The sequence below is a fragment of the Trachinotus anak genome, unplaced genomic scaffold, assembly GCF_046630095.1.
Source record: "Trachinotus anak isolate AG129_WGS33_773 ecotype Australia unplaced genomic scaffold, CSIRO_AGI_Tana_v1 ptg000008l, whole genome shotgun sequence".
Taxonomy (NCBI): Eukaryota; Metazoa; Chordata; class Actinopteri; order Carangiformes; family Carangidae; genus Trachinotus; species Trachinotus anak.
This window is the reverse complement of record NW_027273859.1, coordinates 19581150-19599554: the sequence shown is the minus strand read 5'-3', so window position 1 is coordinate 19599554 and position 18405 is coordinate 19581150. Positions and strand designations below refer to the sequence as shown.

At 40.5% G+C, this 18405-nt stretch overlaps 1 protein-coding gene across 2 annotated transcripts; it reads right to left on the bottom strand.

Annotated features, from left to right (window-relative positions):
- Positions 1 to 87: 87 nt before the first annotated feature.
- rnf122 (ring finger protein 122) lies at positions 88 to 17787 on the bottom strand. Of its 2 annotated transcripts, none has more exons than XM_071483333.1 (6): positions 17146 to 17787; positions 11892 to 12048; positions 2982 to 3027; positions 2855 to 2896; positions 2623 to 2702; positions 88 to 2010 (listed from the first exon to the last, which is right to left on the bottom strand). In XM_071483333.1, exons 1-6 carry the CDS (start codon positions 17168 to 17170, stop codon positions 1896 to 1898), a joined length of 465 nt encoding a protein of 154 aa, XP_071339434.1. In that variant the 5' UTR covers positions 17171 to 17787; the 3' UTR covers positions 88 to 1895. The 2 variants fall into 2 exon arrangements, with proteins under 2 accessions (XP_071339434.1, XP_071339433.1); XM_071483332.1 differs by having other exon boundaries at positions 2623 to 2705; positions 17146 to 17785.
- Between the last annotated feature and the right edge of the window lie 618 nt (positions 17788 to 18405).

Here is an 18405-nt window from a genome sequence, read left to right as displayed (position 1 = left end):
AACCAGTTTTATAGATTTTGATACATTATTTCACCTGATGGTGGCGCCACATACATAACTATCAGGAAATCAGGAAACAAGAGAGGCTGCGCAAAACAAACAACTGTATTTATTATTGTTTCGAGTTATTTACATCTGTTGGATTACAAAATGTGGAATGTGGCCAGAACATTTCTCTTGCTCGTGTGTTAAAAATGCAACAGGACATTTTTTTTTTCTTTTTTTGGCACATGGGTGTGAATTCATCAGCCCTATCTGTATGTGTGTGTGTGTGTGTGTGTGTGTGTGTGTGTGTGTGTGTGTGTGTGTGTGTGTGCGCGCGTGTGTATGTGTGTGTGTGTGTGTTTGGCTTTTGATTACAGTGCAGGTGCCTACTGTATCTGGACAATGTTCTTGGTGAGTTTTGTGCTCAATTTAGGCAGTGCTTCGCTTTCTGAATCCTTGTAAATCACAAAATTAAAGGAATGTGAAACAGAATCACCAGAAATAATGCCACAAAAATGCTGTGTATGAAAGTGAGTTAGTTGCTTCCCAGATTAATTCACAGAACAACACGACAGGTCTGTACTGCTACTTTGCTTATCTTCAGATGAGGCAGCATCTCCGATACCTTATAGACTTTTATAAGAGAATGGCCCAACCTGAAAACAAGGGACCTGCTGTGCTTCATCCAAGCCTTAGTCTAACATTTTACAAAGACAGAGGCATTGAAACTGTGTGTGTGTGTGTGTGTGTGTGTGTGTGTGTGTGTGTGTGTGTGTATGTGTGTGTGCTTGTGTGCGTGTGCGTGCATTTAAAGTGCAATATCTAAAACAAAAACTATTTCCAACAAAGAACCAAACTGTTACAGTGAGAGGCAGGAGGAGTCAGTTCCTTACATTTACATTAACACAATAAAAACATGTCTGAACAATAAGACATCCCAGTGGAAAAAAACAACTGGAGCATGTACAGTATGTAGAACATACATGATATTACTGTAGAGGTGGGCACCAATATGGATTTTATACTCAGTATCAGCACAAATCAGTTACATTGAGAGACAGACTTGATGAAAATACTTGTTAATTTGCTACAAGTCAACTACAGGTGAAGGTCCTGTGACCTACGCCTGATGAGGTGAGAATGTACCTTTTTCATCATTTCTTCCCCAGTGTGACTTCAATTTATAATCTTAGGCCAAAAAGTGGCTGAAAATCAGTTTTAACAAACACTGTCTGTTTTCACTACTGTATTTCCTTTGTTAAACCCTTGTTTCTCCAAACTCTAAGAATTGTCTGTAGTGTTAGCAGTGTAATTTCTGTCAACGTGTCCTTGTGGTACTCCCAAAGATGTTGAGCAGAAAATATCAACTTCACAGCCTCTTATCTAAAAGAATTCAAGATCCATTTCCTAGAACATTGACAGCCACAGCCAATATTTATATTACTTCTTATCAGTGCCCACCGTGACATACAACACTCATACATGCTCAGAGGGGATCAGCGCCTCCTGCCCAGTCCTTTCACCCTTCAGGACTCATTTGCCCACATCACTGTGAAAAATTAAACTGTGTCTCCTCCACGTCAGTGGTGCCATTAACCTCACTCTAGGCAACAAGAGAAAATGTGAAGGATCGGGTGGAGAGGGGGATGTTGAAAGAAGAGTGGTGGAGTGATGTGTGGGTGGCTGGAGATAATCTCTCAGACACCACAAGGTGTCGTGTTGCCATCTCAGAGATGGTTGCTAGGCAACAGCATCCTTCAGAGTCTTCCTCCGGGTGGTAACTAGGTAACCCCAACTTACTATCATCATGTTGGTGTTTTGCTGCTTTTTAACTGCAAAACAGTGTCCCTCTTCCTGTTGGTCTCTAACTTACACCAGGTGCTCCACCCAGGCTGGCAGGTGCTGAGAGGTTACACTAGTTCATCCAGTAGAGTCCCTATGCTGTGGTGCTGCTCAGGGGGGCCAGCTATGGGTTTGTTGCACATGGGGCAGACACAGCGAACCTCCAGCCACTTTACCAGACACCTGTGTAGAAGAAAACAGACAGAAGCTACACTGAGGCCCTAGTCATGAGGTTTGCAACATGAGATTGTGATTCCTGTCACTCATTTTGACACATTACAGTGATTAACAGGTTGAATAAAGTGTTTAATATTTGCCTTGAAATGTATTGAAGTAAAAAAGGACATGATACAGTGCTGTAGCAACAAATGGAAATACTCCGGTGAAATACAAGTACCTCAAAACTGTGGTTATGTACAGTTCTATAAGTATCATTGCAACTCTATCATTCTGTCTTGCAGACATACTATGGGACAACCTACCACCTCCAGGATGTTCTGAAAGGACTGCACGCCCAATAAACATAAACCCTAAAGATCTTACTAGTTACTATCTGCCATCTGCACAGTGCATGCTGGGACACATTATAGTCCTGACCTCACCTCTCTCACCCAGATTAGCAATGAGAAGGAAAACAAAATATAAAAATGAATGAATAGAATCACTGTTGAACAAGAACTCCTGCAGTCAAGAACACTCATCTGTTTTACTTATCACTGAACTTCAGACTGAACCATTTTCATTTATCCAGCCCAGGCAGGTGCAAAGTGGTAACAAGAGCTCTCCTGTACTCACTTCCTGTGGAAAGCATGTTGGCATGGCAACACTCCCAGCTCGTCTTTCACTTTGAAGTCCTCCAGACACACGGCGCATGTCTGCTGCGTGAGTGACAGACAGGAAAGGGTGAGAGAGGACAGTTGTTTGATATAATTATCATGGGTGATTTCTGGTGACAGTTTAAAGCTGTTCACTCACTGATACTACATCAAGAAATCAATGCAGATGTTCATGTAAATCACATTCTTACCCCATGAAGATTCAACTTTTTTGGATCTCCTTTTAAAACTACCTGTGGAGTAACAAAAACAAAATGTTTAATAAAGACTTTTTTTATTTAGACCATAAAATGTACAAAGTGTACTTGTCAGGCTTACCTCTCTGTATCCAAACCGCTCACTCTGGGCTTGGTGTCGTAGTTTGCTGACGATGAATAGAAAAAAAAACACTAATAAATAACTTTGTAACTATACAATCTGCAATCTGCTTTGCATCTGTTCTGTTACTCAAGTAAATGTAGAAATACCTCAATACAAAAATACTCAGTTAAAAGTAAAAGTTCTGCAACAAAACTGCACCTAAGAAAAAGTCAGTGGTGTAATGTAACTAAGTACTTTTATTCAAGTACTGTTCAGTTTTGAGGTACCACCTGAGTTTTCCCATTTCATAATTACAGGATTATACCAAAAATGTACTTAAACCTGCATTAACTGATATTTGGCCACTTTGGGGCAGTGAAAACAAATTGTAAACACAATCCAAACTTGTTAGCAAACAAAACACTTTATTATTTTACACTCATTGATTATTTTACACTCATCAAACAGTTACAGAGTGGTTTCTGTCCACCTGAGAAATCTAACACCAATATTCATTGTCCCTTTAGTTTTGTTTTGGTCTCCACCAAGTCCTGAGAGAAATATCTTATAATGCTAAATACCCCACTATGTTCTAGTAGCTAACTGTGTCTGTCTGCTGTTTGATACTGACTTACATATTTAGGGAACTGCAGAAGGTGTAAATAATAAGCAGCTAACAGGTTCACTATATCAACTTTATAAGGTGATTAATCTGTACATATGCGTCATATTTTTATAACCTTAAAATCTCAATCTGCAAAGTAACTCATAACTTCAGCTGATTAAAAGTACATTTCCCTCTGAAATGTAGTGGATAAAATACAGTGGCAGTAAATTTAAGCACTCAAGTAAATGGTGCTTTATTGTAGTACATGTGTTAAGTTACTTTCCACCACTTTCCACTTGTTTATTAGATGTCTGTATATTTATTCTAAGCTTAGTTTAACAGTAGGCCATTGGATTCAGGCTAAGATTTAAGTTCATGTGGTTAAATTATGGGACTGTGTGTAACTGACACCGTATAATTGCAGGGTTGACTTTGATAACTGACTGTCTTTTCTACAGTGGCCACGCATCTGTGGACAAATACATGTTGCTCTGCAAGCACACACACACACATTGTTCACGCACTTAACTAATCATGTAAGTACAGGCACATGCAAACACACACAAACACACTTATGCACACATATACACAAACACAGCTAATGAGTGTGTTGCCTCTTTGAATCTCTGCACCACCCCGAAACCCAACAATGGAGAGGAGATCTTTATCACTTGGCGAGCCGTGTCTGTTCAGGCGGTTATTTTTGGCCTCCTGTTTTTGCACAACTAAACATAGACTCAAATGTCTATCACTGTTTGTGATTCGGGCCTGAAACTAAATGAAACTAAAAGTGACAGCATCCGAGATGAAAGATGAACGATTATTTGTGATCTGATCCCCCTCGAAACGGACAAATAAAAATCAAATCTCAGTGACTCGGTGCTTAATGTAAGGAAATGACAGTTATTCGTTGTTTCTGTCACTCGGTTTATTGTTTACACTGATTGCTTCTAACAATCTTCCCTTTAGAACAATGTGAGGATACGCGTTTTACATGTGCTGAGGTTTCCCATGCCTGGAGAATGATGTGATGTGGGTGAAAGGGGGGCATAACTGACATCAGCTCAGCTATTGTGCCCGGTCTGCAAGAGCAAAAAATTCTCATACAGCTACTGCTGACCAGTTCTTACTGTATGAAGTAACAATTGAATTCATCAGGTGTACAGTAAATGATATAATAATAGGTGCAGAAAACTCCGGGGAAATCCAATTTACAACAACCTCACAACCTCAACCAGAACAATGCTTTTCCTCTCTTAAATACTGTATATTCCACACTGTAAAAACAAAGGTAACAAACTCACCTAGCTTTTGAGTTAGGTGATCTATACAGTCTATACAGTATATATATGTATGTATTTGTACAGTTGCTTAGTTTTTGTTCTTCAACACATTCATTTTGAACTCTAACAACGGGTAATGCATTTAAGTCTCAAGTCTCAGCTTTAATTGCAGTTAAGTTTACATCAATATAGAGAGAAATATGTGGGACATACAGACCTTTTAACTGATAGTGCCCGGATTGCAAGGGTTCAAAAGAAATTGCTCGGCTACTAAGTGTTTGTTGGGCATCTGCCTGTTGTTCAAAGCTAGTTCTTTAATTTAAATTGAGGTGGAGTTGTCTGTCTCAGAGAGATATCAAAGAGGTAATTGGTTTGCCAGAATCAACAATTGGGTACTACAAAATATCAAACAACCTGGTACACTGAGGAACACAAGTCTTGTGGATGAGTAGAATATAATTTGCATGGTGAAGGAAAACCTCTTTATGACTGCGCATCAAGTCAGGCATGCTCTCCAGGATGTAGGCGTACATGTTTCCTTGATAACGATCAAGACTTCATGACCATAACCTCAGAAGATTCCCCACAAGATTCAAAACCCATGTAAACCTCAAAAGGCAAGACAAAGCAAGTTTATTTATATAACACCATCTAGACACACAGCGATTCAAAGTGCTCTAGAGAGGCATGGAAATACATTTAAAAGACATTAAAATTGTAGAAGTAAACACAAAAAAGAAAACAGAGTAATGATCGGCGAGGGCAACATCAGACACCACAACCTCAGAAATGTGTAGAGCTTTGGAAATAATTACATCCAAAATATGTCCCTTGTTCTGTGTTGAATGTGTTACATGCTGGGAAAGTCCAAGATGTACAAAAGTTCTTTAGCACTGCCATCTTTGGGATTATCAATATGAGTACTGAAATCACCCACAATGACAACACAGTTAAAGGGGCTATTTGTAAGTTTTCTCTGCTGCTGATCGTGGTTTCTTGCCAGGAGTGGGTGGTGGTGATTGTTGCTTAAGAAGAGCTTCAGTCGTTGCCTTTGTTATAATATGACCTCTGAGCGGAATAACATCTTCAGTGCAGATTGGAGGCTGCAGTGAGTCGCTATCGGAAAGTAAAGAGATAGGCCAGGGCTAGCTGGTTAGCATGCTAACTTCAGTAAAAGATGAAAAGATGCGATAGAGACAAGAGTCAACACTGGTGCTGCTCTCCACCGCTGGAGACAGCTCTTGGCCAGCAAAGGAAGAAAGTTTGATGCTGAACTTGCAACATTTCTTTTAGACTGGCAAATAAACAGCTGTTAAAGCTAATGTTGGCTATGTAGCGATAGCAAAACTTAAAAACAGGTCCTTTAAAATCAATACACGTGGCAGAGAGTAGTTTAACAGATGTAGATGGTTACTAATATTACTCGACCGCTGGATTCTCAACTGAAGGACAACATTACTTTCCATGTGACAACTGTTTGCACTGGTAGACAGTAGTGAAAACAGTGGATACTCCACCTACCTTCCTATACTCTCTATAGCCTCACTGATCAAATGGAAGTTTGGGGTGTCTGACTCAATGAAGGCTGCTATACTATTGTTTTAATTGAATGAAGTTTCAGTTAAAAACATAAAATCAAGTTTTTTCTTATAATAATAAAGCCATTAATTAACAATGACTGGCCAGCCAGAGACCTGATGAGACCTTAAAAAAGATGAGTTTAGTGCACTAAAGGCGTTGTCTCACACAGTCTGTGTCTGACGCACAACTGGAGTCAGATTAGATAAAGCAGCTGCGCACTTTGAATACACTTTGTTCCTCCTGATGCTGGTTGAAATGGGAATGGCAGATGTAGGAGCTCCTCCTCGCTGTCTGGGGTGGGCTGTATCAACAGCAGAGGGTCCATACCCAGTATGCGGAGGGAGGCATAAGCTAAAAGGGGGAGGTGGGGGTAAGGACCCAGTTGGTCTTAGATGTCAGCATGCCCTATAATGCTGACATGTGGGAGGATGTGACAGGGAGAGTGTCCTTGCTTTGTTTGGAGAAACAGGGGATTTTGGTGCCACATTGTAACATCTCATCTATCCCTTTTATCTGCATCCTTAGATTGTGTGAGATTTTTCTGTGAGGTGAAGAGGGAGGGAGGGAGGGAGGGAGAGAGCTGGGAATGATCCATGGCGTTGTCCTTGTTGTGCTGGGTCGAGAACAATGATCTTCTTTCCACAGATTTTGCTGACCCTTTCCAAATACCAGCAGTGGGGTGCTGGAGGCCATAGGTTAAGTTGGCAGTAAGACTATGGACGCCCACTCTGTTTAAATGAATCCTGTCTATTCTGTAACAGTTTTGTTGCTTCCAGAACAGGTTGAAACTGTCAGTAATGCCAGCAAAGAGCATGCTGCGGTTCACAAAAACATATATAAAGAAAATGGTAGAGTTTCGAAGTTCTGTGGACTGATGAAAAAAAACTCAACTTCTATCATAATGATGAAAGGCACAATTTGTGACCCAAAGCCACCACTTCATATGTCAAACACGGGGGTGGTTATGGCTGTTATGGCTCAGCATTTATATGACTGCCAGTGCAACTGCCACACTGACATCTATTAACGATTTTACAGCTGATGGAAGCAACAGGATGAATGCAGAGGTATACAGGAGCACTCTGCGTGCTCAGATTCAGACGAATGCATCAGCAGTTATTGGACGACATTTCATCATTCGGCACAGCAAAGCAACCAAAGAGCTTTTCAGTGTGAAGAAGTGGAATAATTTTGACAGGTCGAGTTAATTAACCTGATCTCAATCTGAGTGAGCAGCATTCCACCTGCTGAAGACCAGGACCAGACCAGACTAAAGGCAGAGCCCAGGAAAGATAAAAAGCATCTAGTGATGTCTGTGGGTCAAAGACTTCAAGCAGTCATTGAAAGGATTTTTCATATCAAATATGATGATTTAGTTTGTACTTCTTCCTCTGAGTGCTCTCACAGGAGGAAGCTCTCAAAATGATTTCTGAAGATGCAAAAGGATTCAGTTTCTTCCACGTGTTTCGCTTTGATAAAGTAGGGACTAGCTTCATTTTGTCTTTTTCTTATGTTTCGTGTTAGAAACGACCTACAACTTCTGCTTACATAAAAAAAATAAAAAAAACCTCTCTATTGTTTTTGTATAAACCTGCTGCTAACACTTCCTACGTTTTAAGGTCAAATGTGTTAGGAGGTGACTTCCACCCTTCCCTCTCTATTGCTATAGCATTTGTTATTTTCTCATTCTCTGTGTGTCCCCCAGTCCTCTGTGGGTAAGATATGTCTGTGTGAACTTTCCCAGTGTCACAAGGCTGCAGGAGATCCGAGAAGTACTTCTAATTATTAGAAGTTTGACTGGGTACACTAACCAGTCATGTTTCCTGTTGGCCAATGAATGACTTTGTTAACTTAGAAACTGCCTGTTGCTTTGGGATATGCACCCTCAGGGAATTACCCAAGTCCAATCTCAAGGATCACTGACAGTATTAGTCAGTGAATTGGTTTGGGGAAAGACACTCTGGTAGCTTAATATCTCTGACCTCCGTTTCGTATATCGTCTGGCTAAAAACACCCTCAGCTTGTTCCTGCACCTTGTGGTTCTCAAAATATCTCTCCAAGCAGCTGCTCTGTTATTGACTATAAACCCAGCTCTGTTAGAGCAGACTGGGGTATAATTAAAGATATGATATTTTTGGTCTGTGCTTCTGGCACCCTCGTGGTTGCAGGTACTGCTGTGTGAACGCCCACTTTATGCCAGGATAAGCAGAAACATAAAGGATCATGTGTGCTTAGCAAACCTCACCCTGAATTAAAGGCATTTTAGAAAACTATATAATTGCTACATATAATCAAAGGAGGATTCCTTACATTGAAGAATAGGGACAGACTTGGATTTTTCACTGTAATGTTAAAATCAAACATCACAAACTCAGACACACAGGATTTAGAGAGAGTCTGTCTAATAGGAAACCTGCCCCCAACTGAGAATGGCATTCATCACTCAGTATTCATCTGATGAATCACCCGGTCTATAAATGAATTCACAATCACACTCCTACCCAAGATTACCAGCGTGTTAATGGGGCCAAAAGGAAGTGACTCACTGGTTATGATTCACAGGCAAGTGCTTCAAAAGAAAAAGGAGGGATGCAAGCTTTTCTGACAGAGTTGATGGTCAATCAAGTGGTGAGTCCAGACCAAACAAAACATCCGTGATCACAGAAATATGTCTGACCCAAACACTACCACCTCGTCTTTAGGTGGGTGAAGCCAAAACAAATACTGAGATGTGTTCTGCTTTTATGACTTATGGTTTCTTTGTCTTTTGTCAATATTTGATACGAACTGATTCAATTTTTTATATTAATAAAGGGTAAAATCCATCCTGTCACATTCTCAGTCAACATGAGCTTCATCCTCAGATGGAGTTGTAGTTGTTAAAACGTTCGTTTTTTCTGAGCACTTAACAACTTTTTGCCCATGCAGGCTTCAAAGTCAAGGCTCATTCCTTATTTTTGATTTTTGATCATATCACACAGGTTTTTTTTTGGAAGTCAACATGCCAAAGAAGTCCTTAAAATGCTCAGGAAGAAAAGGAAATTTGAACATCCATCCATCAGCAAATGCCATCTGCTCCTGATGAAGATTATGTGATATAACTGAAAGTCCCAGAACAGCTGCTGTTTCGTCAATTAATTTATGCATTTATTTACTGGCCAAACAATAGTCAAATTTAAACCTACAATATGTGATTTTTTTTTTGGGACACTTGCTGGCAGAGGAAAAAAGTTGATTACACTGAAATATCATCACCTTTTAGGTTGATATTGTGAACATCTTCACAAACTGTATTGACACATCCAGGAGATAGGGAGAAACATGAGCATTAATTTGAAGCCATCTGATGAACATAGTCTTATATTCATTTCCCTTGAAGCTCTGTTTTTGGTCTCCACTAACTCCTCCTCAGGCTCTTTAGCTGAGGAGTGAGAATAAACCAAAACAGTAAAGTTGCAGCTGGAGAGCTAAACAATGAGCTGAAACTCTCTACAAAGCTCTGTCAAGCAGAGCCGGATAAGTTCATCACTATGACCAATCCCTTTTACATCATCACATTGTTTTCACATCATCATTGGATACATTGTTGTTCTACGAAATTCTATATAGCCACTTTAAATATGTTAATAGCAAGGAATACTGTAGTTGGCCTAGAAAATACCCAACAAATATCAGTTCTTAATGTAGAAAGATATGAGTTAAAGCTCCACAACAGCTACTAAATACAACTTGTGGTCAGATTTTTTCAGCAGCTGGTGTTTTGAGGTCAAGAATGAACTTTTTATATATAATCTGTAGTTGGAAGTTGATTGATAGGTTGATGGCACTGTCAGCTATCTTACTTCACATTCAGTTAATTTTATCCCATTATAGAAGAAAAAAAGAGCTGCACAGGAAGAAAATGTACAAAACTCAGCCATAAAAAGTCACATACCTTATGGATACCAGCTACCACTGTTACTTACATACTTTACATTCTGACATTTCCATTTGCACTTTGCTGTGTTTCCAGGCTAAGTATGTCTCCAGCTGACAGACATGTTTCTTTAGTTGTTTGACATTTTGACAACACAGCCAATTTGGAATGCAATTCAAAATCATATCTTATACCAAAAATAGCACAGATTAATAGATATCAGGTAATTTGACAAATACAGATGCTCAGTCATCCAAAGGGAGCTTGACATAAAAATGAAATAAAATTTAAAAAAAAAAAAAAACTCCTGCAGGTGTTGATGTTTCCTATTGTTTATTCTGGGCAGAGTTTTTCTGCAGTTTTCCTCATTGCTATCCTCCCACATTGTGACAGGCTGCTTCCTGTTGCCTCATATCCTGTCCTTCAGACACAAACGTCCCCTCAGCTCATCAGGGAGTTCACAGTCAGCAGCAGGAGAGGTCACACTGTTCCTCTTTTTTCCCTTTACTGTGTTTTTGGCCGGCAGACACAGAATCTCCCTACTGTAGAGATTGATCAGGCTGGCAGTGTCGGTTTGTTAGTCTGTCCACAGCTTTGTTCCGGACTGAAGTATCTCAACAACTATTTCATGGATGGCCATGAAATTTGGTACACGTATGGTCCCATAAGAATGAATTATAATCAATCTGCTGTCTAACACCTTGCTTTATGAATAAATACCTGCAAAGCTAATAACAAACCCATGAGCCTCAGCTTTGATTTGTGTTTCATGCTAATTAGCAAATGTTTCAACACTTTATTTCCCCATATTTAGCATTTGTAAGCACTATACAAAAATGGTATAATGTAGTTATAACCCGATTAGCGTTTATTAACATCTACATAAACTACAACTTCTCTTGTGGACACCCATAAGTGTAGAAAAAAAAAAATGTCCTCACAGGAGAAGTTATAATTGTCTACCAATACCATTTATCAGTAAACACTTAAATATGTCCTCTAATCTGCTTACAACTACATTATAGTGTGTTACAATCTATTTATTCTATGTTTATGTAGTCCTTATAATGCTAAATAAAAGCTACTGGCATGACTGTATACACTTTCTCAAACATGTGCTTTTCAATCCAGTTGAATAAGACTTGGCTTAACTTTCTCCCTTGGTAGGATTCATTTGAGCAGATCCTAACATAGCAGTCGTACACGGGTGCAGACAAAAACAGACACACTCAGAGCTTTTAGAGGAAGCGCTCTAACTTAGGTCACAAACAAACTTTGGAGAGATTTGTTTGGGGTGGAAACATGAATCAACCTCGATCTGACCTGACTACATGGTATACTCTGCAGGCTTGAGATAAATGGTTACTGTAGCCAAATGCACTTTGAACTCTGGGATGTGGATGGGCAAAGCACCTTGCCTTTGTGACATCTGGGCAGATATGACCTTCATCAGGACCTTTCCAGCTGCTGCTTTTCTTGTTTTTTGTGTACATATTTCTCGTGTTTTTTAATCACACGTTTCTGTTTCTGTTGCCCCTCACCTGATGAAGTAACAGCAGAAGATGAGGCTCAGGATGAAGACAAAGATGCCTGTCCCGAAGATGACCATGTAGATGTTCAGAGGCAGGTCCTGGAAGGTGATGGGCGGCATGGTGCACGACTTGTTGGTGTAAACCAGTCCCAGACCACAGAAGCACCCTAAACAAAGACAGAGGGAAGGTATAAAAACACATTTACAGGAAAAACATAGCCAAGAGTGGAAGCCCGACACTGCCACGTATAAGAATTGCAAAGAACTGCAGCTGTGTGCACCTCCAAACACACACATACACAGACACAAAGGTTAAGGGAAAGAGGTAGAAAAAAACACTTTTGTATGATGGAAAATGAGTCATTTTCAATGTTGTACTTAAACATTAAAACACTCTTAATGCGGTATCCAAGCAACATGGTCATATTTCTTTATACGGCAGATCCACGTCTGTGTCTGAGAAAAGGTCAGTCCGGTTTAAAAGCATTAAAGTGGAAAGAAGACAAAGTAACAGTTAGACATAGATGAAAAGATGATATTTGTCAGCCCTCTTTTGTGAAATCAAAAAAAAAAAAAATTCTAAGACTCTGATGAAATTTTAAGTTACGTTTTTAAGCACTCACACTGAGAATCAGTCAGTGCAGTTGGATAAAAATGGCACCACTGAGGTGATACAGTACCAGTGACAATGACAATACATTACAGATGCAGATGAAGTCTAATGTTTTCATGTCTTGAAATGATGGTTTTCCCATTAAAGTTGCCCTCAAGTTCCTTCTTTGACGCTACTCTCCTCCCAGCAGCCACTGGACGTCAATGTAACATCAGGAAGACCTTGGATTCTAATGACTCCAACATCGGATAGGCATTGAGTATTGGTTGAAAATGAGATTTGGGTTGGCTAATAAAGGTAGTGACGTTCAGCAGACGTTAGGTTTTGTCATTACTAGAATGTCATATGCTTCATATGTTAAGATGGCCTTGGCATGAGGCATTTGGAAGATGCTGGATTTTGGTTGCTTAACAACACACCTTAAAACCAGCAAAATATCAAAATCATTGTCCGTATTCTCTGCTGAAGATTTAAGAACCAATGTAACATGACACTGGACAGGTTGCAGTATGTGTGTAGTTTACAGTATTTGATGGGTTGTGTTTATAATGTACAAATGCATTAAGAAGAACCATGGATTTGCAGATTGCAAGCAGGAGAATCAAGGGAGAAACAGTTGTAGATTAGATAGGCAGAGACAAAAGAGGTACAGAGAGCACACGTGCTTGTGTGAGTAATGAGAAGTCAGTATCTGCATGTGAGAGTGGGCTTTGTGAGATCAGGGTCACACTAACCCAGCGAATGATAGTGAATCGGCAGTAACACAGGACTCATCGCCGTCTGCAGATACCAACCTCTCAGAAGGCCAAGAGAAACACTACACTGCAGGTGACACAGCAGCATCTTACTGTAGAAAGAAACTGTACTGTGTGAAAGAGCACAGGTCAAATCTTAGAATATAAGCAGATGGAAGAATGGATGGATGATGGAGGGAGAGATGGATGTATGAATGGATGGTGGACGGATGGTCGGACAAACAAATGCATAGACGGACAAATGGGTGGACAGATGGATATATGGGTGGAGGAAAAGACAGATGAATGGGTGAATGAATGAGCACTTGGACAAATGGATGGAAACCAAACAGACAAACAGGTGAATGATGGATGGATGGACAGACAGGCAGGCAGTTGGAAAAACAGATGAAATAATGAACAGACAGACAAACACATGGATTGCTGAATGGATGAACGCACAGTTGGATGAATAGACAGGCAGAAGGATGGATGAGGGCATGAATGGATGAATGGAGACCTTTACCAATTTAATTTCCCCGCGTGGGTATTGTTTTCTCAGGGCACAGTTTTTTGATCGATCCTGGTATTTCTAGTCACCCCTGCTGCCAAAGTAACACATTGACATTTCTATGTGACATTTCTCCCGCCTCACAGTGGACGCTGCAGTATGAGAGGATCAATACTTCCCGCCTCTTTGTTCCACACCCTCAGAATGAGCAGTGATGCTCCATTAATCGAGGCTGTACGTTCAAGTTCAATCGCTAAATGACTTCACTCAGCAAGAGGCGATCATTAGCAGAGACATTGACGTTTGCCACATTTCATAATACTAGTTGTTAACAGTTCCACCGAGAGTCTCTTAAAATGTTATTGATGGTTTTAATCTAAATGGCTTTTTGAGGCCCAGCAAGGTAGAATTATCCAATGTTTGACAAAATTGCACAGATCCAAGAACAGAAAAAGGAAAAAAAAATTGTGTGACAGGACTTGACCCATTAATCATCACATGACCCCTCTGTGGAGGGAAACTAAAGCCTGACTGATGCTGGATTCTTGAGGGCAATACCTATAATGATACTTCAGTGTTAAAAATAATACAATAATGACATACTGGCCAATCTTAATTTCCATTACAGAACCCATAATATAAATAAACATTTTAATAAGGTTTCCTTAAATTTGTTGACAAGACATTTTACAGTTGAAAAATAACTCTGTTACTCTTCTCTGTTTGACAAACTGTAGAAGTGTGATACTGAGACACACATGGTTGGCATGTCTTTACATTTATCAGCTGGCATATATATACTATACCCATTCAGTATATCTGAGCTAATATCAGCTGTTATATCAGTTTGGAAACAACTGCACTAAACTACCAAACTGTATATATAGTAGTTAACTTCACCTTAAACAGCTACAACAGAAAATGTTACTTAAGCATTTGATGCAAAAGTAATGCAAATCTAATAATATCACATAATAACGTATCAGTCATGGGGTCTTTCTGCAGTACTTTTACTTTAGATACTGTAAGTACAGTTTGGTGAGATTACTTCTGTGCTTTTTCTTACATAGAATTTGAAATGAAGGACTTCCTCTTTCACAATTAAGTTGTTTTTCACACTACATGTCCTCCTGGTGTTTTAGCCTCTTCAGACTGTTTCCCTTCCTCATATACAATCAAATGCTTAGATATTTATTCAGAATCAGCCTTTAAAAAAGACAACATGTGTAACATGTGCGCTATTGTAAAATGAAAACTCCTTTCCTGAGATTAAAACCTATATACTCCCATAATTTCACTGAGGGCATGGCCTCAGCTGGACACGTGAGGACGTGACCATGAAAACAAAGAGGCGGTGGACCTAATTTCCTCCATCACGATTACATTTGTCGAACAGTCTGCTTCACAAAGATCACCAACAGACAAAGAGACACAGACAGAGAGGGGAGGGGGTGTACATGTCTCTGTTCATGTATTCATGTCACTGCACAGCTGATGGCACAAATCACCTGTGAAGCTGCTGCAGACTCAATCCAAATCTGGGTCATTTGTATTCAAGTCTATATGTGTGTGCTCATCATGTCACGACAGTCTCTATGGATGGGCATTCATGTCTTCCTCCTCCACGTCTGTATAAATGGAGGGCAGACAGCTATATGTGGTATTTTGCTATGGGAGGAGCCTTGTATGACCACTGACCTATATATTGGCACACTCAGGAGGCGCCCCGTTGCCATGGCGCCAAGAGTTGGAGATGCAGAAAAAGGATGAAGGCTAGCTACCGAAAGTTCTCATTTTTGAGGGCAGAGGGAATCTGAGTCAGTCGTACTGAGTTTCAGCCGTGGCAGATTCCTGTGTTGTTGTTCAGAACGGGAGGAAAGTCCCTGTGTGATTTGGCAGAGCTGTAAAATACCTAGAATATGGCAGCTTCCCTGACAGCTCCTGTGAGATGCCTGCTGGGGTTTTGTCCTATATACGCCACACTCACACAAAGCTGCTTCGCCTTCTTCTCCTGCTGCCGCTCGCACTAAAGACAGAACTTCCCATCAAATATTCAGCAGTTCACATGGGGGGGGGACGACACTCAAGCCTGCTTGCATGGCTGCTGCTGCTGCTACTGGTTTTCAGGAATAAAAGCAGCTTGGACCCAAAAACTCCCCATCACATGCATGAAAAGTGCTACATGTGTCACGTATAAACACTGGAACAAATTGGAATGATCACAGATACATTGGCACAAAGAGCAGACGCTGAGCTGTGACTGCCTGATACTGCTTCATTTTTCTAGCAGATAGTCATTCTTTGATACTGTGTGTGTGTGTGTGTGTGTACTATTTCGTCTATGAATAGCAGGGAAGTTGAGCAGCACAAAGGGAGTAATTGTTCTTGTCTGAACGCCACCAACAGTCGAGCGAGGAGGCTGCTCCACTCAACCAGGCGAAGTCAGAGGAAAGAGACCACTAATCCATCATCTTCACCAGGTCTCACCATGACAATAAAGCCCTGATGCACCATTTCGCTGCAGTGAAACGACTTGTTTTCTATAAGCACAACTGATGCGTCTCTGGACGCAAAAACAGCAGTTTCAAAGAAGACAGAGAAGTTGTTTAGATTGAAGATAATTGGCCGAGGCCAAGAAGCGTGCAAGTGGGAGACCGCAGCTAGAGTCGGTCAGTGTAAACAAGATTACCCAGGGTGGCAAATGTTACACAGAGAGCACAATGACTGGCCTTGTGTGGCTCTCAATTGGAATGAATCTAGATAGAAATAGAGGATTATATTGATTAAGCAGGCTAGGAAAAGTTAAAATACAATTAATAAGTACTCCTAATTAGCATTTAAGCAGAGTTTACAAGACATTTAATAACTAGTCTATAACACACTGTAATGTAATCTGCTTTGGATTGTCTTCTCAATGAATCTTTTTGTCAATTAATGTCAGAAAATTGTGAAAAACACCTGTTATAATTTCCCTCAGACCAAGAGATGTATTCAAATAGCTTATTACATTTGAAGAAACGTCCAAAATAACATAGATGTTCAGTTTACTGTCACATATGACAAAGAAAAGATCCTCACATCTGAGAAGCTGGAACAAGGGACTGAGATGATTAAAGTTTTGCTCATAAGTGATATTGCAGGGCACTTTAAACTCAATGTAAAGTCTTAAAAGGAGGGTTTTTGTTTTTCTTTAGTAGGGAGGTGCGACAAATTGTCTTTTCTTACACAGGAAATGTCTAAAATTAGAAAAAACAGTGGAGTGATTCAGAGACTTACAGTCTTGCTCTGTAGTCTGACTGCCATCCGAGATTCACTCCAGTATAAATAACAGGCTGTGTTGCACAATTTAATCACAGGGTCCTGTAACAAACACAGCTCTGACAGAATAAAAAAGACTGCTGCTCACCGTTACACCACTGAAACGGGTGCATCAATGCGCCAGAGGGGAGTCCTTTGCCGGCGGGATCCGATTCGTGTTTACCAACAAGCCGCAGCCGCCTGTGCAGATGGACGACCGCAGTAAAGCGCCCAGGCAGAGCCAGTGCCCGTGTGCCAGCAGTAGGGAAAGATGAGTGAGACAGTGGCACCTCTATATATATTAAAAAAAAAAGGCGAACAAAGGTGAAAGACAGGGGTGAAAAGGCAAAAGTTGAAGCGGGGTTTATGTCACATTATTCAGGCGCTGGTTCGTCCCCGCAGATTCAAAAAGGAGAACTGCTGATGTGGATTTCCCCGCAGCGTCTTCTGTGTTCTGACTCTGTTATTATTAATAGACGGCGTGAAGACTGACCCACCAGCGGCAACGGCAGCAGCATCTGTGTGAGAGGGGCAAACCAGAGCACCGGCTCGGCGTCCCTGCTCCCGCCCCTCCGCGGACGCTACTGACGTGCGGTGAGAACCAATCCCTCAGCCTGCCTGGGTCGGGGTGTGTTGTGGTGGCCTGGCGTGTGTTTCCTGCCAGTGATCACCGTCATTACCATCATCAGTTACTAATACATGTAGGCTATGTTTTATATGCGAATTAATTAAGGGACATAATCAGAGTTCAGGTCTTTCTTACAGGGTCGCATTACTCCTCTAAGACACCTTTGGGCATAAATCTGTGGTGGGCACCCTTTACCCCCCCCCCCCCCCGCCCCCCCCAGGCTTTCTATACTATAAACTATTATTCAATCAACAGAAAGGGAATCAGCAACTCTTCTGATTATGGATTCATTATTTAAGTCATATATTGCTGTTTGTCTGCACTGTAAAACACCACACAGGAATTCAATGAAACAAAAACGTTGTCTAATTTTAATTCTCAGGCCATTCAGAACTCATAAATACGAGCAGGCTTTTGACTTAAAATGATGAGTTGAATGAATGAGCACTCAGTTTATTACATTTCTGAAGAAACAGGATTAGCATTTTAGCACACAGCATGCGTCTTTTAAGAGTAGAGTGAGATTTGAGGTATTTATTTGCTTAACTGCTCAATTACATTTTACCTCACTATATGAAGGTACATACAGATATAATTAATCTTTTATTTCAGACTGAGAGTTTATTCTTAACCTTGGAAATACTAAGAGAACATTGTGGTCTTAAATTTCAAGCCAGCATGGACAAAAAGTCCTTAAAGTGTTCAGAAAATTGGAAATTTCAACATCTATGATTTCATAAT

Excerpts from the sequence above, each read along its gene's own strand:
- rnf122 (XM_071483332.1), bottom strand. The coding sequence starts at position 17,170 with ATGCACCCGTTTCAGTGGTGTAACG. Across the intron at positions 2,897-2,981 it reads AGCGGTTTGGATACAGAGAG|GTAGTTTTAAAAGGAGATCC; the intron begins GTAAGCCTGACA and ends GTTACTCCACAG. Across the intron at positions 2,011-2,622 it reads CAACATGCTTTCCACAGGAA|GTGTCTGGTAAAGTGGCTGG; the intron begins GTGAGTACAGGA and ends TCTTCTACACAG.